At 42.8% G+C, this 25,379-nt stretch overlaps 1 protein-coding gene across 1 annotated transcript in view; it reads right to left on the bottom strand.

Annotated features, from left to right (window-relative positions):
• GPNMB (glycoprotein nmb) overlaps nucleotides 1-20,626 on the bottom strand; it is a 50,335-nt gene extending 29,709 nt beyond the window's left edge. Inside the window, exons 1-2 of the mRNA XM_070729562.1 lie at nucleotides 20,396-20,626; nucleotides 7,308-7,460 (exon numbers count right to left, since the gene is read on the bottom strand). Of these exons, the coding sequence (XP_070585663.1) occupies nucleotides 7,308-7,460; nucleotides 20,396-20,474 (232 nt within the window). The 5' untranslated portion in view covers nucleotides 20,475-20,626. The remainder of the gene's footprint in view (nucleotides 1-7,307; nucleotides 7,461-20,395) is intronic.
• Nucleotides 20,627-25,379: the final 4,753 nt, after the last annotated feature.

Below are 25,379 nucleotides of genomic sequence, written 5' to 3'. Positions count from 1 at the left end.
CTTAGGTCAAAACCAGATGGATGACCTTGACCAATCAAGCAATATCACTCTTGCCAAGAAAATTGTAAGGACTTGTCCACGCAGTCACTAAAGTCAAAAGTACTGACTTAGAAATTGACATATCAATATACATATGTGCACACAGATAGATAAACATAGAAGTAGTCCTAAACTTGAGATCACATTTGTACCCAAAATGTATCTTGCTAAGTGAAAAAATTGTTTAAGTGATTGTCTCATTTTATAACTTTTCTTGACACATTTTTTGTCACATTTGTTAAGTGAATCGAACAGTTGTTAAATCAATAACATGGTTGTTAAGTGAATCTGGGTTCCCCATTGACTTTACTTGTCAGAAGATTGCAAAAATATATCACATGACCTGGGACATTGCAACCATCATAAATGTGAATCAGTTGTCAAGCATCCAAATGTAAATCATGTGACCATGAGGAGGCTGCAACAATCCTAAGTGTAAAAAATAGTCATGTAACTTTTTTCATTGCGTTTGCAACTTCAAATAGTCACTAAACAAACTGTTGTAAACTTCAAATAGTCACTAAGTGAACTTTCCAAAATGTTGCATCATTCTTAAAGAGCTTTTGTAGCATGTACCAGTCTTTTCACTTTCTAAAAGATATTTAATTTTAATAAGATATATCAAATACAGTATGGCAAATTCTATTTGTATAAATTAAAATATTCAATGCAAATAACATAATAAAATTGTGCAAGGCTTCCTGAAGCTATCTAGACAACAAAATCATCCATGTATACGATGGAGATATTTGCTGTAAGTTTGGGAATGGGAAAGTAAAATACAAACTAATTTGTCTTAAAGCTTTTTTTCAATTACTTGCAATTACATACACACACGCACATACACATGATTATAGATCTACAGTGCAACTTCTACTTAAGAACTTAATTCGTTCCGTGACCAGGTTCTTAAGTAGAAATATTCTTCAGTAGAAGCAATTTTCCCCATAGGAATCAATATAAAAACAAATAATGTGTACAAACCCATTAGGAAAGAAATAAAAGCTCGGAATTTGGGTGGGAGGAGGAGGAGGAAGAAGAGGAGGAGAAGAGTCGCTGCTGAAGGAAGAAGGTGAGATGAGGGGAATAAAAAAAAATCCAAAACTTTAAGGCTTAAAAAACATGAGGGACTCTGAGGCGATGAGGAGGAGCATGCGCCTCCCATACACCTGGTGCGAGGCTGCCTCCCATACGCTGCCTCCCATACACTGGCTACTGCTGCTACCTGCTGCTTCTTCCTTCCCATGCTGAAGGGCTCCCCCCTCTTCTTGCTCGCTTTGTAGCTGGCACCTTTCCTTCACTGTGGTGACTCCTCAGCTGCCCAGAGCGAAGGGAGTGTTTCTTTTCTCTGGGCGCTGGCAGAGGTTTATTCCCTGTCCAAGCGCCCAGAGAAAGGAAAATGTTTCATTTGCTCTGGACTGCCAAAGCCTCCTTAAGCGCCACCAAAAGGCTCCTCTGGCAGCCCAGATGGCCGGGATAAAAGGGGGAAATGGCATGTGCCACTCTCAAATTTCCTGGCAAATTTTTCCAGGCCCGGGTTCTTAAGTAGAAAATGGTTTTTAAGTAGAGGCAAAAAAATATTGAACACCCAGTTCTTATCTAGAATAGTTCTTAAGTAGAGGTACCACAGTATGTGCGTGTGTATGTGGTTTTGTGTTTTTCCCCCCTTCATATATAATGACTGAATAATTTCTAAAGCTTGTAAAATATTGTAAAATATTATTGCAAGTAAATTTTAAAATAGATATGTTAAGAGAAATTTTAAAAAGATATATTAAAACTTACTAATTTTGGGGAATTTTTTTTTAAGTTTAGTGTTTAAAAATGATGTTAAAAAGTCCCCCCCCCCCTTTTTAGGTTAAAGAATCTGAAAGAATATATTGAATGCTGTTAATATAAATGATGATAATCTATAAAGATAAATAAGTGAAAAAAAGAAATCAATATTATTTTCCACAGCAAGGGGGGAAATCATACATGGTTAAACTGATTGCTTTAGCCAAAGAAAAAATATATATCTAACATTGTTTCTATTTAGAAATCTCTTCTAGATTTTGTGCTTGTGATTGGCCAGGGTAGGGGTGGAGAGAATGAAGCTTTAAATTTGGTTTTGGTAATTAGATAGATTTGTTGTTATAGATATGCCTAGGATATATGGCTCTGAAAAAGAAAATAACTGAAGTTGTAATGTTATTAATTTATATTGTGCTAAAGAGAATCAGAAATCAGCATCTTTTTTTCTTTCCCTCCTGTCTATCCTACATTTTCTTTTCTCCTTTTTCTAGTTTCCCATTATTTGTAAACTCTTCAAAAATATTAATTAGTTTGGGGGATGTGGAATGAAGAAGTGTCATGGAAGATTCTATTGAAGTGTTTAGATGCATGGATTGATGGATGGATAGAGGAATCATAAATAGGGATGTTACATTTTGGTTGTCTTCAAATTACTTTTTAAAAGAATATTTGAGTGACACTGCCATAGGCAGACTATTTATTTAATAATAGGAAAAGCAAGGAATGCTCTACTGTTCTAATCTACACTGATTCCTACCTCCCAGTTAAACTTCAATGGAGGCATCGTGAGGTAATTATCCTCTGTGCTTTCTTCAAAACAGACCCATGGAAATTCTGGGAGATGGCAGAATGTCAGCGAAATCTGTCATTCAGTTGAAGTGATGTGCCGGTGCTTGGAGGCTGTGATGGTCTGAATGGGCGTCAACAGGCTTAAAGTCAACCCTGACAAACTGAGTGGCTGTGGGTTTTGCCTCTCAAGGACAATGCCATCTGTCTATCCATTACTCTGGAGGGGAATCTTGATCCCCTCAGAGAGGATCCATAACTTGGGAGTCCTCCTAGATCCACAACTTAGGCTAGACCAGTAGCTCTTGGCTGTGGCTAGGGAAGCTTACGCACAGGTTTGCCTGGTGCGTCAGTTGCAGCCCTATTTGGATACGGAATCTCTTCTCACAATCACTCATGCCCTCATCACCTTGAGGCTCGATTACTGCAATGCGCTCTACTTGGGGCTACCCTTGAAGAATGTTCAGAGACTACAGCTTGTCCAACATGCAGCCGTGTGAGCTGTGATGGGTGTACCTAGATATACCCATATCAGTCCAACACTCCGCAAGCTGCACTGGCTCCTTATTCGTCTCTGAATGCAATTCAAGGTATTGGTTATTACCTATAAAGCCCTATGTGGCTTAAGATCAGATTAATTATGGGATCGTCTTCTGCCTCATATGTCCTAGCAACCGATTAAGTCACTCAGAGATGGTCTCCTCCATGTCCTGTCAGCCAAACAATGCCAGCTGGCGGGACCATGGGGGAGAGCCTTCTGTTGTGGCCCCAGTCCTCTGGAACCAACTCCCCCCATAGGTTCATACCACCCTCACTCTCCTCATCTTTCAAAAAGTGCTTAAAACACATTTATGCCAGCAGACATAAGTTGAGTGATGGTTTTCCACTCCAGCCACTAGTATGTATGAGCGGTGACTATATGTTGTTTTATTGGGTTTAAACTTTTTAAAATTGTTCTTATTTATGTATTGGGGTATTTAAAATTTTTATCATGATTTTACTCTTGTAAGCCACCCAGAATCGTCAAGGAGAAGGGTGGGAAAAATAAATCAATAGAAAATTATTATTTACATAATTTTAAAAGCCTGACTTGTGATCTCACACCAGATATTTATATGTGTCAGTAGGAGGATCAAAAAAGTAGGAATGATCACTGTGATCATGAGATTGTAGCACCATCCCTTGTTTATGAATGTCCCAGTGTAAAAGGAATGAGTCTCCAGTCATGTGGTCTTGGTTAGCATGAGTTTTTGGATCACTCCTTTGAACCATTTCAGTAGAAAATGTTTGGACTAAGTTCAACTTTGGAAAGAATACATTTTGTAGTTTAGAAACAACGGAGAAGAAACATTACTTTTCAATGTTGACTACTTGGACATATAAATCTTTTAGTTTTCTAATTGTTTTATACTGTTGCATATGACATTGTAAGCTGCCCAGAGTTACATGATAGTAGGACAGAGGCACATACATTTAATAAGTAAGTAAAAGGAGGCCATTAATGAAAAGATCCTTTCCATTTACAGCAATGCTGCAATGAACTGACTGTCATATGGTCAGACCCAAATTACTTTAGACTTTTAATTGAAATCAGCACTGTAAACTGTGATAAGCCCCTCTCTCACAAAAACCTGACAATAGTGCAGCTTTTTTTGGCAAAGCTTTTTCTAATATTATGCATCTGCTACCAATATTGGCTCAGGAACTTAAGATAGCACTAAACCTAAGTCCTAAATTCAGGTTAGCCTAAAATAAGATTCACTAAAATAAAATGTCAAGGAAGATGACCAATCTTAACTAAGTTCTTTCTGATGCCAATAATAATTTTTAAACCTGAGGGTTACATTTAAACAGCTTGTGACGCAAGAGAATTCTAATCCTAACCTTAAGCATAAGACTGCACTCTAAAGCTACCCAAAGTATTTTAGCTAGAAATCTCAAAAAAGCTAAACCCTAGCCTTATATCCATGAAATTGCCAATATTGTTTAATTCTAAACCATACACATAAAAACCATATCAGAGACTAATTCCAAAAGGAGCACTAAGCATAAAAAGTAAGCAAACTATAATACTAATATCAGCCTAACAAACTCAAGAAAGCCTAATGGTAATTTTAACCCAAAGCCTCCATTGGCTACTGCAAAATATTCTGTAAAAATGTTTTTTGTGACATTCATTTACAAAGCTAGGTTTAACAACATCCACTTGTGACAATATATCTTTTTAACATTAAAGCTTTTCGGAGAGCGGCGGCATACAGATCTAATAAATTATTATTATTATTATTATTATTATTATTATTAAAGCTACCATGAATTGAGAAAGTTTGGGATCCTGAACCCATTAAAAATTAAAATCAGTTGTATCACAAAAATTTTTTAAGATTAACCTTTAACATCACACTTCATTCTATTACTGTTTATCAAGGTATAATTACTGATAAGTCTCAGGAATCCTAATCAATTCCAATAAATATTTTAAATCCTAAACTTAATACATAAATTCAAAAGCATGCTGCAGTCTAATTGTAAGATTAATGATATGCATGTTTAACTCTATGAAGGCATAACTCTCGTTACGGCGTTTAAGGGGTGACTTGATCAAAGTGTATAAAATCATGCATGGGATAGAAAAGGTGGATAGAGAAAAAATATTTTCTCTATCACACAATACTAAGACAAGGGGGTACTCCCTAAAGCTCATAGGTAAGAAAGAGAGGACAAATCAAGGGAAATATTTCTTCATCCAGAGGGTCGTTGGTTTATGGAATTCACTTCCAAAAGAGGTCGTGACAGCTGTCAGCCTTGATAGCTTCAAGGCAGGATTAGACAGATTCATGGATGCCAAGCATATACATGGTTATTGAAATGGATGTCCAAGTGCTGCCTCTATGTTGGTTGAGGCAGGCAGGATTCTCTTGCGTACTTGTTGTGGGTTAAGGGAAAGGGAGTGTCTTGCCTTCTCTTTCTGCTCAAGATCCCCATGGACAATTGGTGGGCCAATGTGTAACACAGAATGCTGGACTTGATGGGCTTTGGCCTGATTCAGCATGGCTCTTCTTATGTTCTTATATTACTCCAAATTTTTGGCTAATTCTAATGCCAAGTCATGTGTGTAGTATCAGAGAAAATAAGTTTGATAATATTTAGTTAGATGCCCTTAATTTGTGTAAAAACAGCTAAACATTATCACAAACAAAAAACCATTACATTACAAAAAACCCAGCCAAACATTTTCACAAACAAAAATATTCATTATACTACAGAAAACGAAATTATTACTCTGGCCAAGGTCCAAGATACTGTATTATCCATATTACTCTACAGTTGTGTTCACTTCAGGTTGATTGCTTTTCCCCATCCTATCAGGCATATAGAATAAAGTGACCAGATGTCTCGCTTTTGGCAGGACAGTCCCGTTTTTGAATTATTTGTCCCGCATCCCGCCTGCTTTCCAAAATGTCCTGATTTTTGAATTGAAGAGCGGGATGGCCAGCGGCTGGGGGAGAGCAGGAGGGGAGCATCCAGGTTGCTTTGGAGGATCTTCTCTGGGTAACCTTCGGGGCTCCTGAGACGGACTGTACCGGGGCAGACTAGACCAGGGAGACTTGGAAGCCGCAGCCGTTCAGCACTGCAGGGACTTTCTTTCAAACTTACTTTCAAATTTTCCCACCTTTCTTCCCAGCCCCCACCCACCTCGCCACCGCTGCGACCACCTCAGCTCAGCCCACTGCTGGCCTGCCGCATCCCCAGGGCTAGAACTGAAAGGAGGGCGGCTGGGGGCATCGCCTTTGCCGGGGCTTGAAGATGTGAGCTGGCAGGGGCTGCTGGCATTGGAGCGCCTGCCTTGGTTCCCCCCCCATCTGGACCCTCATTTGCCCCCGGCTGCCGCCTGTCGCCCCCTGCAGGACTCTGGCTGGCCATGGCGATCCAGGGCATGGAGTGTGCGCGGTGGCTATCCTCCTCTTCAGCCTGGAACCCATGTCCCTGGAAGGTAGGGTTTGGAGGGGAGGGAACGAGGGGCCTTCTTTCTTTCTTTCTTTCTTTCTTTCTTTCTTTCTTTCTTTCTTTTTTTCCCCCTCTTTCCTTCCTTCCTTTCCTTCCTTTCTTTTTCTTTTTTCTTTCTCTCTCCCTCCTTCCTTCCTTCTTTCTTTCTCTCTCTCTCCCTCTCTCCCTCCTTCCTTTGTCTCTCTCTCCCCTTCCTTCCTTCCTTTCTTTCCCCTCCCTCTCTTCCTTCCTTCCTTTCTTCCTTCCTTCCTTTCTCTATCTCTTATTTTCTTCCTTCCTTCCTCTCTCTCCCCTCCCTCCCTTCCTTAGTTTCTCTTTCTCTTTTTTCTTTCCTTCCTTCCTCTTTCTTTCTTTCTTTTTTCTTTCTTTCTTTCCTTCCTTTATAGCAATTGCATTTAGTCTTATATGCCACTTCATAGAAAAAAGAGAGAAGAAAGAAAAGAGAGAAAGAAAGAGGGATGGAGAGAGAGAGAGGGAAAGAAAAAAAGGGAAGGAAGAGAGAGAGAGAAAGAGGGAGGGAGAGAGAGAAATGGAGGGAGGAATAAAGATAGAGAGAAAAAGAAAGATTTTTTTTTGCTGCATATAAATCAAAATTTTAATCAAGCCCCTCCCCCCCGCTCCCGGTCAATGGTGTCCCCCTTTAACAATGTAAAAATCTGGTCACTTTAACATGGAATTACCTTTCCAGCAGTTTTTCCACCTGGGGTCTCCTTTCTGCCAGGTAGGATAAAGCTTATCATTCCAGTTATTATGATCAGAATGCCAATGATCCAGCCTGTGGTTGTACTTATTATGAGAATAAGCTGTTCCATGAGTCATCACATCTCGAAATCCTACACAGAAAAATTCAAAACATCTACAAAGTTAAGAGTTTTATTTGTTTTCCACATGTACAGAACATTTACATGTACCCATGTTCATGCTGGTGGACCAGGGGCGAGTTCTTCCCTGTGCGGACCAGATCGTCTGAACTGGTAGCGACCCGCTGGTAACATCACTTAACTGGATCAGCTGGTGCCGGTTTGTGTGCACCGCCATCTCTTTTTTTTTCTGTTCAGCTGCTTGAAAAATGTCCTCCTGCCCACCTCTGGGTTAATACTGACCTTTATTTCTTCGCCCCTGAGCATAGCTGATCAGTTCCTCAGCTGTATTTTGGACTAATTTCAGCTATTGAGCATGCATGGAAGCCAAATTGCACTGGCGACACACATGTGCATGCAAGTGGAATGAGCGCATGGGTGCAAAATATTGTGATGTGAACCAGTGGGGAAGGTAAGTAGAGCCCACCTCTGTGATGGATCCTCATTCAGAAAACTGTGAAAGTAGCTTTTTTCAGGAGTTATGCAATTCTGCCTTTGGATGGGGCATGCCAAAACTAACCTTCCGGTCCAGCTTGCTTCATCCCTGACCATAGTATATTGAGGGCAACCTGCAATCTGCAGATATGGTTATATTGTACCAAACCCCTCTTCATAGAATTTTATTTATTTATTTATTTGTGTATTTATTAGATTTGTATGCCGCCCCTCTCCGAAGACTCGGGGCGGCTAACAACAGTAAAGAAAACAAATCTAATATTAAAAAATAATCTAAAAACCCCGATTTAAGAGACCAATCATACAAAGAAGAATACCATGTATAAATTCTATAAGCCTAGGATGAAGGGAAAAAAATTCAATTCCCCCATGCCTGATGACAGAGGTAGATTTTAAGGAGCTTGCGAAAGGCAAGGAGGGTGGGGGCAACTCTGATATCTGGGGGGAGATGGTTCCAGAGGGTTGGGGTCACCACAGAGAAGGCTCTTCTCCTGGGTCCCGCCAAATGACATTGTTTAGTCGACGGGAACCGGAGAAGGCCAACTCTGTGGGACCTAACCAGCCGCTGGGATTCGTGCGGCAGAAGGCGGTCCCGGAGATATTCTGGTCCGATGCCATGAAGGGCTTTATAGGTCATAACCAACACTTTGAATTGTGACCGGAAATTGATCGGCAACCAATGCAGACTGCGGAGTGTTGGTGTAACATGGGCATATTTGGGGAAACCCATGATTGCTCTCGCAGCTGCATTCTGCACGATCTGAAGTTTCTGAACACTTTTCAAAGGTAGCCCCATGTAGAGAGCGTTACAGTAGTCGAGCCTCGAGGTGATGAGGGCATGAGTGACTGTGAGCAGTGAGTCTCGGTCCAGATAGGGCCGCAACTGGTGCACCAGGTGAACCTGGGCAAATGCCCCCCCTATTCACTAAATCATGTGTATCGATACAACTGCGCTAATTTGAAAATCTGTCCTATATCTATGTGCACTGATGAAAGTCTGTTCACTCTCTATAATCACATTATAGTGTTTTAAAGATTATTTGAGGCGTGTCCCATTTTGACCAATAGACCAATAGTGCCACAGAAGATAATTTTCTTTTTAATTGTTACTAATTGTTCTGTCTGGGTTCCCCCAGACGTCAACACCAACTAAAAAGAGTATCCAGACACGCTGGTAAAAAGCAAAGTCATTTTATATCTTTGAAAACAAACACAGATAACAAAAACTGTTCTTACAAACTGGAATGCTATGAAGCTTCACAGAAAAGTCACGACGGCCAGACAATACAACAGGCTTCTTGCTGGCACACACACCACTGTAGATAATAAAACCCACGCCTCTCCCAAGTTTTCAGCCTTCGAGGCCACAAGCCAGAATCAGAGACGCCAAGGATCGAAGCAAGGTCACAGGACTCCCAAAAGATAACTCTCCACAATACAGGAAGGGCGGGCCTGCCTTTTCAACCTTTCTGAGGAGAACCACACCCAAACCCAGCTGTTGCCTATTAGGGATGGAAATATCTGGCTAATTGTCCCCTTCGTTGTGCTGCCCTTCTCTGCCTCATATCTATGATGGCTTGTGCGTTCTCATCTAATGACTCCAGGGTACTCGCTGGGGAGAGCTCCCCCCCCCGGGGGTCTCAGGGCTGTTCTCCCTCCTCCTCGTCCTGACATTCCTCTTCCCCGTCTGCCTGGTCCTCCTCCTCCTCCTGTTCCTCGTCCTCCCCCTCTGAGCATGGAGCCGGCAGAGTTCCAGCCGTTCCCTGAGGAGTCTCAGACTGAATCACAACACTAATATTCAAAATATTTGAATTAACATTTTTAAAACAAAATTACTACTTTGTGCCATTATGAAGGTTGATTAAAAAGTAATGCCAAGATGAAAGCGCTAGAAGATCTGACAAGTTTAACATCTGTTCTTCCACTTCTGACACTGGGGGAAAAAGTTGCTTATATGTTTTAAACAGCGTTCGGCAATGGAAGTTTTGTCACCTTTGTACCGAAATTCACTGCAAATGCAGATTAAGATGATTACTGTTTTTGATATAAATGCTCAGTGTCACTTTTATCAGTGTCATTCATATACAAAAACATAAAGACAGTGAGTTGGGGATAATAGTTTTGTGTACTTAAGAATATATAATTTATAACTGCAACTAAACTTTAGGCAAATGCTGATGAACTGATTACAGAAAAATAATATCATTCCAATAAAAATTGTAATTAAACGTGGCACTCAGCAGGAGCGCATGGGTAGCATTAATGATGTTTTTTCAATATCAGAAGTTTTGTGCAACATGAATTCCTTGCATTCTGAGGGCAGAGATTAAAACTTCAAGAGTTTAAATTTGCCAGCAATTTTCATACCATGAAAGAAAGAGAGGGTTTTCTTAACAGCCTCATGATAGCTAACCAAGCACGGGCTCATCTTAATTTTCTAGAATTATTATCATAAAGTTTCAATTGTGGGGGACACAAACTGTTGTGGTTAGCTCTGGCCCAGCTCCTGCCCCAAGGACTGTGGATGTGGGGGAGACATCCACATGCTACAGGCCTGTTTTGCCCCCGGTGGAATCTGCTGATGAAGGCTCCTCTGACCAAGAAGACATGAGTGACAGGGAGGACAGTGTGGCAGACAGCTCAGAAGGAGATCAATTATCTAGCTCCTCCTTGGATTCAGAACAAGAGTTAATGATACATCCACGCATGCGGAGAGCGATGCATAGGCAACAACAACGGAGAGATTATTATCAAAGAAAATGAGGCCACCTGTGGTTGGGTGGGGCTGTGGTAATTAGTGAGGCTGCTATTAATAGCAGCCTGTGGGTTTGGCCATTGTGGAGGATTATCTGATAGTTGTGTTTCGTGACTGCTTTACTGACTTTGACCTTTTGTGTGCTGATTTTTCCCCGCTTTGAAACTAAACCAGAGCAAAGTGTGTTTCAGAAGAAGAAGGACTGTGAATTACCTCACAGCTGCAAGCTAAGTATCACAGAACTGATAAGGGACTTGTACAAATTACCAGTTTGTTTGGAGACAAGTGCTCTTTGCTATACCAAAAGAGGGCTTAGTTTAAGTGACTTTTCATTATAAAGAACATTGTTTTGAATTTTCAAACGTGTGTGTGTCTGAAATTTGTACCTGTGAGTTTTTGGGAGAAGTCTACCAGAGAGCCCGACAGAACACAAACTCATGCTTCAGCGGAAATCCCAGCAACTTTAAGTGTTACCTAATTACCTAATGTGCAAGCAATTCCACCCCTCCCAAAAATCTTATAGAATGAGAGTTCTAACCTTTTTTATCTTATAATGAAATTATTAAGCTCTTATATGATTCATAGATAAATAATTTAAGAAATAGACAGACTCTTACTTTGATTTTTCATAAAATGGTTTTGTTTAAGCATCAATGAGGAGAAAAATAGACTGTTTTCTTGTTATAAAAGTGCTGCGGTAAAATAAAAATTCATGTGTCAAAATATACAAATTCTTTCCAGATGAAGAAAGATTTAATTCATTCAACATGACAAAAGTTAAGTTATGTTGATGCATGTCAGAATTTTCCCTGACTTATTTTATTATTCTTTAGTCTTCGGAGAGGGGCGGCATACAAATCTAATAAATTATTAAATTATTATTATTCAAAATATTTTCATACACCAGCATCCTGCATTCATCTTTTCCGCAACCTTCCATAAGAATGAAAGGTTGGAAACTGGATAAAAATTATCCAGATAGATGGAATCCAACGATGATTTTCAAGGAGGAGGTGAACTTTGGTTTGCTTAAAAGCACCCGGAAACATCCTTTTCTCTAGTCATGCATTAATCATGTCTGAACCCACCCATTAGTCACGATTCTGGAGGCTTTCACCATCCAGGAGGAACAAGGATCTAACAAACAGGTGGGTGACATTGACAGCGTCAAGGGCCCTGTCCACTTTATCAGAGACAACTGAATCAAACTGTTCCTAAATAACAGGGCAAGGCATCTCGTATAGACTGTCTCTATGCATGCGGTCCAATGGGAATAAATCTGATGGACTTTGTCCATGAGATCAGCGATGGGCTGCTCCTGGTTTGACCCAGTTCAGTGAACCAGTAGCAGTAACGGTGAAAGGCTCTACCCACCCATCCAGGATGCTTCTGCACATGTGCAGAAGTATCGCCTGTGCGCAAACCGGTAGCAACAGGATTTACAACCCACTCTACTGCATCAGATGTTGAATAATCTCTTCTGCCTGACTCTGTGAAAGATTGCCTGAGCCTCCTTAACCTAAGAGAAAATGCGTGACCCAAAACAGGGCCTTTGGGTGGTACTCTGACAAGAGTAGAGCAGAGAAGTATGTAGCCTTTCTTGACTCCTCACTCCCTATGTTTTACAGAGGAACTACAGGTTCTGAAAAGGGCCAAGAGATGCCTGGAACACCGCTGGAGGAAGACAAGGGATGACTCTGATGGGTCACGACTTAGAGTAAGGTGAACAAACATCCTGCTTTTGGCAGAACAGTCCCGCTTTTGAGCAATTTGTCCCGTGTCCCGCAGCATTTTTTAAAAGTCCCATTTTTTAAAAAATGGGACATCTGGGGGTCTTCTGGGGGGAGGCATCTGCCTTCAGCCCCTCCAGGCAGAAGTCAGCAAGATAGGCAGTTGAGACGGATAGGGCTGGTGGGTGCAGGGAAGCCATTCTTGGGAGGGGCGGATCGGCCACCACAAGGCTCCTGGGGTGGATTTCTCTCCCTTTGGGGTTGCAGGAAGGAAGCAACAGCGCAAAGGTAGAAGCTATTGGAAGAGGGGACACGAAAGGGAAGTGAAGGTTCTCTTGGGGGGGATGGAATAAAAGTGTCAACATCCCTTCTTCTTCTTTACCTGCGTCCAGGTAAGCTTACAAGAGGACCAGCTGCAGCTTTGAGGATTCTCAATTCTCCCCCTCCCATCTGAAAGGGTGCACAGACTTTCTTTGTCCTCCATTAATCCCTTCTCCAGAGTTAGTCCGACCCAGCACTCCCGGGGTGGGGCTCCTTCTCCCCGGCAGCTGCCTGCTGAACAGCCAGTGAAGTGTCAGTCAAAGTTTTCCCCTCCCACGGAGGAACCCCCCTTCTGCCTCTCACACTGGCAAAAGGCCGAGTTTTGTCCTTGGGGAGCTGGAAGGGGTGTGGTCATTGTTTGGGAAGGGCAGAGGGTTGTCTGAGCATATGGGAGAGAGGTGTTGTTTTGGGGCAGGTTTTCTTTGTGGGTAAAAGAAAGCTGTTGGAAGGAGAGCAAAGAAGAGGGAAAGTGAGGGCATCAGGGAAGGAACGGTCATCCCCCCCACCCTGGCAATGGTGTCCCCCTTTACCAGGGTAATAATCTGGTCACTTTAACTTAGAGCCACTCTTACCTTCTGGCAGTAAGAGTGTCTAAGTTGTGACCCATCAGAGTCATCCCTTGTCTTCCACCAGTGGTGTTCCAGCTGTGTTCTTGGCCCTTTTCAGAACATGTAGTTCCTCTGTAAAAAAATAGGGAGGGCTGGGAGTGATGAGTCAAAAAAGGCCGCATCACTGTAATCCCGTTCAAAGCTGTGGCTATTGTCACAATTTTATCAGGACTATGCAGCTATATCTCCAGATATCCCAAATTCCCTTCAGAGTCCATGAGTCATTGGGATCAAACCATCCAAATGTCCCATCTCCCTTTGGTGTGTGTGTGTGTGGAGGAGTTGCAGGGCAAGATATGACAATGACAAGGGGAATAATTTTAAACCCCCTCCCCACCAGATCACTTTGCCATATATCTGAGGAACTCCACTGCCAGCCCTGAGATGGTCTCCAACAGTTCACAATATGATTTCAATAATCGAGTTATTGAAGCGTGGAACTCATTACCGGACTCAATTGTGTTAACCCCTAACCCCCAACATTTCTCCCTTAGACTCTCCATGATTGACCTCTCCAGGTTCCTAAGAGGCCAGTAAGGGGCATACATAAGTGCACTGGTGTGCCTTTCGTCCCCTGTCCAATTGTCTTTCCTGTCTCTCACTTATCATATATATTCTCTTTCTTTCATATATCCTCTCCTCTAAGTTCACTTTTACCCTTATATATATTACTACGTATCTATTTTTCTTCTTATGTATTTGTGTATTGGACAAATGAATAAATAAATAAAAAATAAATAAAACCAGAGCTTTGTGGAGCAAGCTGAAAACCAATAAAGATTTTCTGCTATTATCATTGTTGGTGGACATGCCCAAAAGCTAAAGAGTACTGGAACATAATAGAAAAATGGCTGAGAGAAATAACTCAAATAGATATCAAGAAAGCACCAGAATTTTTTCTGTTGGACATATCAAATTATAAATATAAAAAATATATATATTACTTAATAGTTCATATATTAGTAGCAGCTAGGATAGTTTTTGCACAAAAATGGAAAGATATTGAGATTAAAAAAAAACCAGATATTCTTAAGAAGATTTTAGACTGTGCCGAATTAGATATGATGACGAGACGGTTAAATAATCAAGAAGAATCAGAATTTTATGATATCTGGCAGAAAGTATATGTCTGGTGGGAAACAAGGAATAAGAGATAAGCGTGTTGCTATATTATTTTGCATATTTGAATTTAGTATTAGAATTGTATAAGACGGTAACTATTAGTATAAATATAAATCTCTTTCATCTCTTTTCTTTTCTTTTTTTTCTCTTTGTCTTTTCATAAAACTTTTTTCCTTTTCATATATATCTTTATAAATTTTGATACAAATTTAGATTTATATACTGTATTAAGATCAATACTTTTATTCTATATAACAATACAGTGATCCCCCGTTTATTGCGTCCCCAACCATTGCGAACAGGGTACTTCGCTATTTTTCAACCCGGAAGTCAAAAATACCATCTACGCATGCGTGCCGGGCACGCATGCGTAGATGGCAGCGGCTTCCCTGGGTCTTCCCCCTCTTGCTGGCGTCAGCGAGGAGTTTCCCCACCGCCCACGCAAACTCCTCGCTGCCGCTCGCCCGCCCTTCGCCTGCCCACGCCGTTCGCTCCCCCCTCTTGCTGTCGGGAGGGCGAGAAGCCCTCCCCAGCACCCGCTCGCCCGCCCTTCGCCCTGGCGGAGAAATTCCAGCCCCCACCTGGTCCCGCCCGCGGCTCGGCTTCCCTGGCTGCTGCTCCGGTCGCCCGATCGTCTCCTGCCTCCCGTGCCGATGTTCCCTGCCAAGCCTGGCTCGGATTCCCTGGCTGCTTGGCCGGGGGGGGGGGGCTCGGCCGAAAGGAGCTGGAGACGCAGAGCTGAACACACCCCTTCATCCCCAAAGGCCGGCCTTTTTGTCTGGGAGGGAAGATGACGTGCCGGTGGCACAGGGGCGAGGGGCGGGAGGCAAATCGCTGCGTCTCCAGCCCCTTTTGGCCGAGCCCCCCCCCCTCCGGCCAAGCAGCCAGGGAAGCCGAACTGGGCTTGGCGGGGAACATCGGCACGGGAGGCAGCTTCTGCCGGACATGGGCAATGGGCGGGACAGAGAAGCGGGGAGAATCAGGAGGCTCCTTTGGCAGCTGGGGGCTGCCTGGCTTTGTTGTTTTGGCTGCAGCGGGTGCCAGGCAGCCTCCAGCCGCCAAAGGAACCTCCTGATTCTTCCCGCTTCTCTGTCCCGCCCATTGCCCGTGTCCGGCAGAAGCTGCTGCCTTATTGCTCTTTGCCGGCGGGATGCAAAGTGCTGGGGTGGGAGGGTGTCCTGACAGCCCCCCCACCCATATGCTTCGCCTCCCGCCGGGCAAGAGCGCTCGGGTGGCAACTTCTTCTAGATACGGGTGATGTCCACGCTCTCTCTCGGCGCTTTCGAGCCGAGTCCGTGAGCGAGTTCGCTCCCGGACTCGGCTCGAAGGCGGCGAGAGACAGCGCCAAGGAACGGGCCTGTCCACGCTCTCTCTCGGCGCTTTCGAGCCGAGTCCGTGAGCGAGTTCGCTCCCGGAATCGGCTCGAAAGCCCCGAGAGACAGCGCCAAGGAACGGGCCTGTCCACGCTGTCTCTCGGCGCTTTCCAGCTGAGTCGGGGAGCGAGTTCGCTCCCGGACTCAGCACGAAAGCCCCGAGAGACAGCGCCAAGGAACGGGCCTGTCCACGCTGTCTCTCGGCGCTTTCCAGCTGAGTCGGGGAGCGAGTTCGCTCCCGGACTCAGCACGAAAGCCCCGAGAGACAGCGCCAAGGAACGGGCCTGTCCACGCTGTCTCTCGGCGCTTTCCAGCTGAGTCGGGGAGCGAGTTCGCTCCCGGACTCAGCACGAAAGCCCCGAGAGACAGCGCCAAGGAACGGGCCTGTCCACGCTGTCTCTCGGCGCTTTCCAGCTGAGTCGGGGAGCGAGTTCGCTCCCGGACTCAGCACGAAAGCGCCGAGAGACAGCGCCCCCCGGACCCCCAACCCGGGTTTGGGGGGCTGCTAGGAAGCCCCCCATGCCGGCGGCAAACAGCCGCGCCGCCCCCAATCTTCGGCTCCTCGCTAGCGCTGTGGGAGTAAAAACACCGTCTGCACATGCGCAGATGGTGTTTTTACTTCCGCATCGCTACTTCGCGAAAACCCGCTCGTTGCGGGGGCTCCTGGAACGGAACCCTCGCAACGAGCGGGGGATCACTGTATATATTTTACAGATAAACTTTTTATTTTCATATGAAGACTTCTATCTTGAGCGGAGCGACTGTAGCTCCATTAAGTATTATATGTTTTGTTTGTTGTGTTTGTTACTTTGAAAAAACTAATAAAATATATTTTAAAAAAATATTTTCTGCTAACTACTGCTACTGCACCTTCCCTACTTTGGGATCTGAGCTGCCCCGAGTCTTCAGAGAGGGGCGGCATACAAATCTAATAAATAAATAAATAAAAATAAATCTTGTCTGATGCCAAATTGAGCTGAACACATCTCCCACAGGGGAAACCTTCCACTTCCAGTCTCAGTAATGCATGCCAGATTGTCTCACTCCCCTTTCATAAGATCCATAAGATCTTGAACAAGAAGATCTTTACTATTGACAAACCTGGCATGCTTTCCAGGGAATAAGGGTGAACTCAGGAGGCTGGAACACACCCACCAATATTAAGCATTGGGGGCATCTTCCCCTGTAATGGCCTATGTTCATTTAGTCATATTTGCATCATATCTCATACAAAGGAAGGTGAGTCAAGTTGGTTGCAGGTAAGTTGAATTCTCCCCTGAGCTTGTCAGCTGTCCAAATAAGTTACTGTTAAAGAAGGAAGGAGGTAGGCTTCTGTGCTATGTCAAGTTGTGCTTCCTGTGAAAAGCATGTGAAATCAGCAATCTGTAGCCCTTAGATAATTGCTACAACTCAGTATCAGCCTTAATTATAGTACCTATAAACATAGAAACATAGAAACATAGAAGACTGACGGCAGAAAAAGACCTCATGGTCCATCTAGTCTGCCCTTATACTATTTCCTGTGTTTTATCTTAGGATGGATATATGTTTATCCCAGGCATGTTTAAATTCAGTTACTGTGGATTTACCAACCACGTCTGCTGGAAGTTTGTTCCAGGGATCTACTACTCTTTCAGTGAAATAATATTTTCTCATGTTGCTTTTGATCTTTCCCCCAACTAACTTCACATTGTGTCCCCTTGTTCTTGTGTTCACTTTCCTATTAAAAACACTTCCCTCCTGAACCTTATTTAACCCTTTAACATATTTAAATGTTTCGATCATGTCCCCCCTTTTCCTTCTGTCTTCCAGACTATACAGATTGAGTTCATTAAGTCTTTCCTGATACGTTTTATGTTTAAGACCTTCCACCAATCTTGAAGCCCGTCTTTGGATCCGTTCAATTTTGTCAATATCTTTTTGTAGGTGAGGTCTCCAGAACTGAACACAGTATTCCAAATGTGGTCTCACCAGCATTCTATATAGCGGGATCATAATCTCCCTCTTCCTGCTTGTTATGCCTCTAGCTATGCAGCCAAGCATCCTACTTGCTTTTCCTACTGCCCGACCACACTGCTCACCCATTTTGAGGCTGTCAGAAATCACTACCACTAAGATGCCTATTTCTGGCTTTAGCAGAACAACTAGATCTTGATGATATTTCCTTATGAATGAAAATAGAAGTAGGCTGAAAATACTTCAAGTGTGCAGATTGCCACTTGGTGGAAAAAAATCAGAAAATTAGAATGTTCTTCATATAATCTGGACAAGATTTTAGCTGTTGGAGATTAATGCTGTAAATTTGAAACACATAATTTTCCATAAATATTTCTAGGTTTTTTTTTAATGCATTCAGCCTATACTTTTCTGGGTCAGACCATAATTCATGTTTATGAGGAACAGCGTTTTGAGGGTTAATTTGAAAAAGGCAGCAGAAATATATGGCCCAGTGTTCCCTCTAATTTTGGGGGGGGGGGTGCGGAAAAGTATAGTGTCTGAGCGGCAGTCCCTTTGGGACTGGGCGGCACAGAAATAATAAATAAATAAATAAATAAATAAATAAATAAATAAATAAATAAATAAATAAATAAATAAATAAATAAATAAATAAATAAATAAATAAATAAATAAATAAATAAATAAATAAATAAATAAATAAATAAATAAATAAACAAACAAACAAACAAACAAACAAACAAACAAATTAAAAACTCACCCTGTTTTGCCTCAGAGAATTTCAAAATAAAATACTGTACTGTGTGTCTATAACAGTGAGCTCATAATAGGGCAACTCTATCAATATCAAAATGCCACTTAAATAGTTGAGCTAGTTTCAAACTAGATTTTGATTTTCTTTCTCTCTTCCTTACTCCCATTCTTTTTCTTTGTCTTTTCCTTCCTCTCTTTTTTCTATCTGTTTCTCTCTCTTCCTCTCTCTCTCCTTCCCAAAAGTATTTCAAAGATGTAAGGTGGCAAACTGCAGCTTTTATGCCATTTTGCATCTTAAAATTTCCCTTTCTCAAAGTGACCTGGTTTGAAAATGTTTGACCATTATTGCTTGTACTGTGCAAAGAATTAAGAAATTTCTTAGTTCCTAAAGATCATGAAAATATGGTGTTTCACTAATGCACTGCCAAGAAAAGAGATTTGAGATAGGATCAGTCGTTACAAGAAACAATAGCCATCCCAATAAAAACACACACTTTATGAATAATCATCTCTAGAAAACCCCCCCAGATAATTTGCCATAAGCACATTCTTGGTCAGAGGTGTTTAATATGTCTGCAGCTGGTACAATTACCATTATATATTCAGTTATTGTGAAGCGTCAGGATGCATAGAGAATGCAGTTTTGCAGCACATGAACACCACATGTATGCTGTGTTCTGTCTGGGTCCCCCCAGACGCCAACACCAACCAAAAAGAGTAGCCAAACACACTGGTAAAAAGCAAAGGCAGTTTATATAATTCAAAGCAAACACAGGTAACAAAAACTGTTCTTACAGACAGGAACACTATGAAGCTTCACAGAGGTTTCACGCAGGCCAGGCAATAAAACAGGATTCTTGCTGGCAAAAACAATGCTGGAGATAATAAAACCCACGCCTCCCCCAAATCTTCCAGACTTCTAGGCCACAAGCCAAGATCAGAGACGCCGAGGATTGAAGCAAGGTCACAGGACTCCCAATTGATAACTCTCCACAAGACTGTAAGGGCGGGCCTGCCTTTTCAACCCTGCTGAGGAGAACCACACCCAAACCCAGCTGTTGCCAATTCAGGGATGGAAATACCTTTCTAATTGGCCCCGTCTTTGAGCTGCTCGTCGCTGCCTCATGTCTATTATAGCCTGTGCGTCTTCATCCAATGAATCCAGGCTACTAGCTGGGGACAGCCCCCCCCCGGGGGGGTCTCAGGCTACTCTCCCTCCTCCTCTTCCTGACGTTCCTCTCCCCCGTCTGCCTGGTCCTCCCCCTACTGTTCACTGTCCTCCTCCTCTGGGCATGGATCCGGCAGAAATCCAGCCGGTCCCTGAGGAGCCTCAGGCTGAATCTCAACAATGCTGTAATGTAGGATTTGTTTTGCTTCTCTTTCCTATTCTTCATTGAAAATACCTAACATAGAACACAATCCTTACTATGAATAAGCAGGAATAAATAGAACAGGAATTTAATACAAGAGCTAAAGGATGCTAAGAAGAAACTGTTTGGGACCATTTGTTCCAACATGAATCTTGTTATCTTTACAGATCTTAGTAAGTTCTTCTACGCAAACATGTGGGTAGAATTGCAGACCATCTTGTGGTGCAGTACAGTAAGTACAAACAGAACAAAATTTTTACACTTGCCTTTCTTTAATTTGGAAAATCTCTATTTTCTTAAGCAGAATCCCTCATCCTCAAATTTCACTTGATTCCTACAAAGTATTCTAGAAGTATAAGTTAAAGGCAAACCTGCCATCATTTCTATATCTGATTTCCCCACCCAGAATTTGCAATTCTATAGCTAGTTTTCATATGGAGAAATGAAAAAAGCAAGGAACTCACGTTTGGAGGCTGTAGCACTCAGAACATGTTCACCAATAAACAGATACCCAAGGAGGAAGAATAGGCAAGTCCACTTCATCCTGAATAGATAAAAGACACCCACACTACAAAACTTGTACAACTTGACTTGATGTTTCTCTCATCTCTTCAAAGTAAGAATGGGATAAAATTCCCTGCTATCCTCCTCCCTTTGGTTAAATTAAGATCTTGGGGCTCATCATGTGATGGACCTGAATTAAGAAGAGATGCATGATTTTGTTTTTTCTGCCTCCCCCGCCCCCTGCAACTCATGTGCTTATGAGTCATTCTTCTCACTTTTAATATTAACTGGGATTTTTATGCAGCTCTGCTTTGTCTTTCAGGAATTTCTGGTGCACTTTTGTTCCTTTAACAGGGAAGCCATAATCATGTATTGCCTGCTAATATTTTAATTCTTACAGTGATTCAAAGAAGGACAGATTCTACATCTTCCAGGAATGGTGTCCATACCAAAGAGAGTAGCTGAGAATTACAAGCTGAGAATTACAAGTGCTTTCAAGAGTTCTGTAACAGTAAAGATAAGACTTTCAAACTCCAGGACCAAATGCAATTCAAGCACAATATATATCAGTCCTGTAGCATAGGAACACTATGTTGGCAGTAGTTTTGCAGTTTGTACAATCTTCCCTAAGACAAGCAGGACATGAATCAAGCATTTGTAGTGGACAAAGGATTTGGTAGGGGAAATTGAGTGTCTTAAAACTGAACTTTGCACTCGGAATTTTGAAAATTGATTCTGATTTTTTATTTATTTATTCAATTTTTTTGACGCCCTTTTCCTTAGACTCAGGGCGGCTTACAACATGTTAGCAATAGCACTCTTTAACAGAGCCAGCTTATTGCCCCCACAATCCGGGTCCTCATTTTACCCACCTCGGAAGGATGGAAGGCTGAGTCAACTTTGAGCCGGTGATGAGATTTGAACCGCTGACCTACAGTCAGCTTCAGTGGCCCGCAATACAGCACTCTACCTGCTGCGCCACCCCGGCTCTTTTTGCAAAGCAGTTACTAACTAAGTCACACAAAAGCTAAGGAGGCCCTGAAACAAAGTTGCACAACTTTGCCCTTGAGCATCAGTTATCAAAGTGTAATCTGAGGATAATTTGGGGCCACAGCTCTCCCAGGGAATCTGTAAAGTCATTTGGAGCAGGGGCATGGCCAACATATGATGCTATGGAGTTCCCTGTGCTCTGATAGGAAATCCCGATATCCGTACTGCCAGGAGACCTGGTTTAGCCAGAATTGGGTTAGAACCACCCTATAGGGTGTTCTGTCTGGGTGCCCCCAGACTTCAACACCAACTGGAAAAAGCAGCCAGACACGCTGGTAAAAGCAAAAGCACTTTATAGTTTGAAAAATAAACACAGAGGAAAAACCTGTTCTTCCCAACAGGCAGGCTATGAGGCTTCACAGCAAAGTCCTGACGGCCAGACAATACAGCAGACTTCTTGCTGGCACACACACCACTGTAGAGAATAAGCCCCCACGCCTTTTCCACCAAGGTTTCAGCCTTCAAGGCCACAAGCCAGAATCAGAGACGCCAAAGATCACAGCCAGGTCCCAGGACTCCCAAAGATAATACTCCACAATACAGGAAGGGTGGGTCTGCCTTTTCAGCCTTTCTGGGGAGAACCACACCCAAACCCAGCTGTTACCTATTTAGGACTGGAAGTACCTGGCTAATTGTCCCCTTCGTTGTGCTGCTCTTCTCTGCCTGTGATTGATGATGGCTTGAGCATTTTCATCTAAGGACTCCAGGCTGCTTGCTGGGGAGAGCTCCACCCCGGGGGATTCTGGCTGTTCTCCCTCTCCCTCGGCCTGATATTCCTCCTCCCCTTCTGCCTGGGCCTCCTCCTCCTCCTCCTGTTCCTCCTCCTCCCCCTCTGAGCAGGGAGCCGGCAGAGGTTCAGCCGTTCCCTGAGGAGCCTCAGATGGAATCACAACATAGGGGTGGGGGAAAAAGAGGTGCCTGCCTTCCTCTTGGCCTGCAGCAAACAGAAGATGACATTAAGTGCCACAAACAGCAGGATTAAATTAGAAAGATTGGAGCCAACTGGGAAGAGGATTCTAAAGCTAAGTGTTGGAGAGTGTGAAGAAAACAGAAGCTGGTGAATAATTTGCTGAAAGAAAACATTAGAAAAGTTTTTTTAACAGTTAAAAGGAGGAAAAAAAGAGATCGGAAATTAAGGAGCAGGTACGTAGCAAATGGAGACCATGCAGGAAAAAAACCTTAAAAAGAACTGTAACTAATGCCTAAAGACAGAAAAGCTTTGATTTAAAAGACCTGGTGGAAACATGAGAAATAGAGAAGATAATAAATCAAGGAGAATATTTTGGAAAGTAGAAAAACGGAAAAGAAAGATTCAGAAGATTGGGCAGACAATAAGGAAGGCTGTGAAATACTCTTGTGTTTAGCAGCTGAACAGTTTTTAAAATGGGCGATTTGTGAACTTGAGAAATGGAAGTAAGTGACTTTTAGTGGCACATATGGAAAGGCATTTGAACTTGATGGAAGGAGACTTTTTATTATAACTGAAATTTGTTTAACTTTTGGATTGGAGGATTGTGATTTCATAGACATGGAGGAAATTAATTATGTGGAACTGGTTGGCTTTTTAAAAGATCTTCTTGATGACTGGAGAAGAAGCTGGGGAATCAAAGTAACGGAAGAGGTTAAAAAAGAACTACAAGAAGGACAAAAAGTAGAGTCAAAGTATTAGGGCTTGGAAAGCATTCTTCTTTGCAGAGAGTAACAATGAAAGAGCTTTCAAGCAGGTAAGAGCTGGGAACATTTGTTAGCACCTGCTTAGGGCTGGAAAGAAACTTACTCAGAACAAGTGAGAATAATGAAACAAACCCTGCAAAGACTTAGGGCTTGGAAAACATTCTTCACAGAGAGAAACAATGAAAGAACCTGCAAGGTAAGAGCTGGGAAGATCCTTAGCAGCTAGTTAGGGCTGGGGGGGGGAAAAGCTACATTTAGAGTATAAGACGCACCCTAATTATCAGCCTCTTTTAAGGAGGAAAAGGGTGTGTCTTATACACCGAAAAATATGGTAGGTCCTCCCCCAAATAAGCCTCCTTCCCCAACTATGTACACACATCCCTGTCCATCTGTCACCCCAAAATTGTGTCTAAACAACTTACCAGAGTGTGGCAACTCACCGTTTCTCTTTCTCGGCCAATCTTTGTAGTTCCTTGAAATGTAAAGAAAAGAAAATATATTTAAAAATCTTCTAGCGAATGCAAGCAATTAACAACTTCTCACACTCGTGAGAAGTTTTTCTTTACATTTCAAGGAATTTCCCTGCAAAGACCTGCCAAGAAAGAGAAGTGGTGAAGCTGCCATACGCTGGTAAGATGTTCAGGCACAATTTGGGGTTGGCAGGTAAGGCAGGGGATGGGGAGGAGCGGGCTACGAGATGCGCATCTTACCAGCATCTGGCTTCTCTCCACTACCACTCTCTTTCAGCTGGTCTTTGCAGGGGAAACCCCAATGTAAAGAAAAACCTCTAAAGGAGCTGCTGCCACCTAGGGAAATAATGTGAATAACTGGCTCTTTTGCAGCACCTCTCTCTTGTTCTCCCAAGTGGCAGCTCTGTTCCTAGAGATCAGCAGGCCAGATTCAGTGAGTCAGACACACCATTGCCACTCAGTGTTCTGTCGGGCTCTCTGGTAGAATCCTCCCAAAAATTCACAGGTACAAATTTCAGACACACACACACGTTTGAAAATTCAAAACAATGTTCTTTATGATGAAAATTCACTTAAACTAAGCCCTCTTTTGGTATAGCAAAGAGCACTTGTCTCCAAACAAACTGGTAATTTATACAAGTCCCTTATCAGTCCTGTGATACTTAGCTTGCAGCTGTGAAGCAATTCAAAGTCCTTCTTTCACAAAGTGAAACACACTTTGCTCTGGTTTAGTTTCAAAGCAGGGAAAAATCAGCACACAAAAAGGCAAAGTCAGCAAAGCAGTCATGAAACACAATGATCAGATAATCCTCCACAATGGCCAAACCCACAGGCTGCTATTTATAGCAGCCTCACTAATTACCACAGCCCCACCCAAGCACAGGTGGCCTCATTTTCTTTGATAATAATCTCTCAGTTGTTGTTGCCTATGCATCACTCTCTGCATGTGTGGCTGTATCATTAACTCTTGTTCTGAATCCAAGGAGGAGCTAGATAATTGATCTCCTTCTGAGCTGTCTGCCACACTCTCCTCTTCCCTGTCACTCATGTCTTCTTGGGCAGAGGAGCCTTCATCATCAGATTCCACCGGGGGCAAAACAGGCGTGCAGCATGTGGATGTCTCCCCCACATCCACAGTCCTTGGGGCAGGAGCAGGGCCAGAGCTAACCACAACACTCAGGAGAAGAAGAGAGAGGGAGGCAGTGGTGCATTCAGTTCCCCAAATCTCAGCCAGTGAGAGGGAGTGCCAGTCGGGGAGAGGTGGGGCAGTGGGGAAGCGAGATGCAAGAAATCTTTTTCATAGAATGCTGGTGAGACCACATTTGGAATACTGTGTTCAGTTCTGGAGACCTCACTTACAAAAAGATATTGACAAAATTGAACGGGTCCAAAGACGGGCTACAAGAATGGTGGAAGGTCTTAAGCATAAAACGTATCAGGAAAGACTTAATGAACTCAATCTGTATAGTCTGGAGGACAGAAGGAAAAGGGGGGACATGATCGAAACATTTAAATATATTTAAGGGTTAAATAAGGTCCAGGAGGGAAGTGTTTTTAATAGGAAGGTGAACACAAGAACAAGGGGACACAATCTGAAGTTAGTTGGGGGAAAGATCAAAAGCAACATGAGAAAATATTATTTTACTGAAAGAATAGTAGATCCTTGGAACAAACTTCCAGCAGACGTGGTAGATAAATCCACAGTAACTGAATTTAAACATGCCTGGGATAAACACATATCCATCCTAAG

This window comes from Erythrolamprus reginae, chromosome Z (assembly GCF_031021105.1).
Source record: "Erythrolamprus reginae isolate rEryReg1 chromosome Z, rEryReg1.hap1, whole genome shotgun sequence".
NCBI lineage: Eukaryota > Metazoa > Chordata > Lepidosauria > Squamata > Dipsadidae > Erythrolamprus > Erythrolamprus reginae.
Note: the sequence above shows the minus strand (reverse complement) of the source record. Positions and strands in the feature narration are given on the sequence as shown.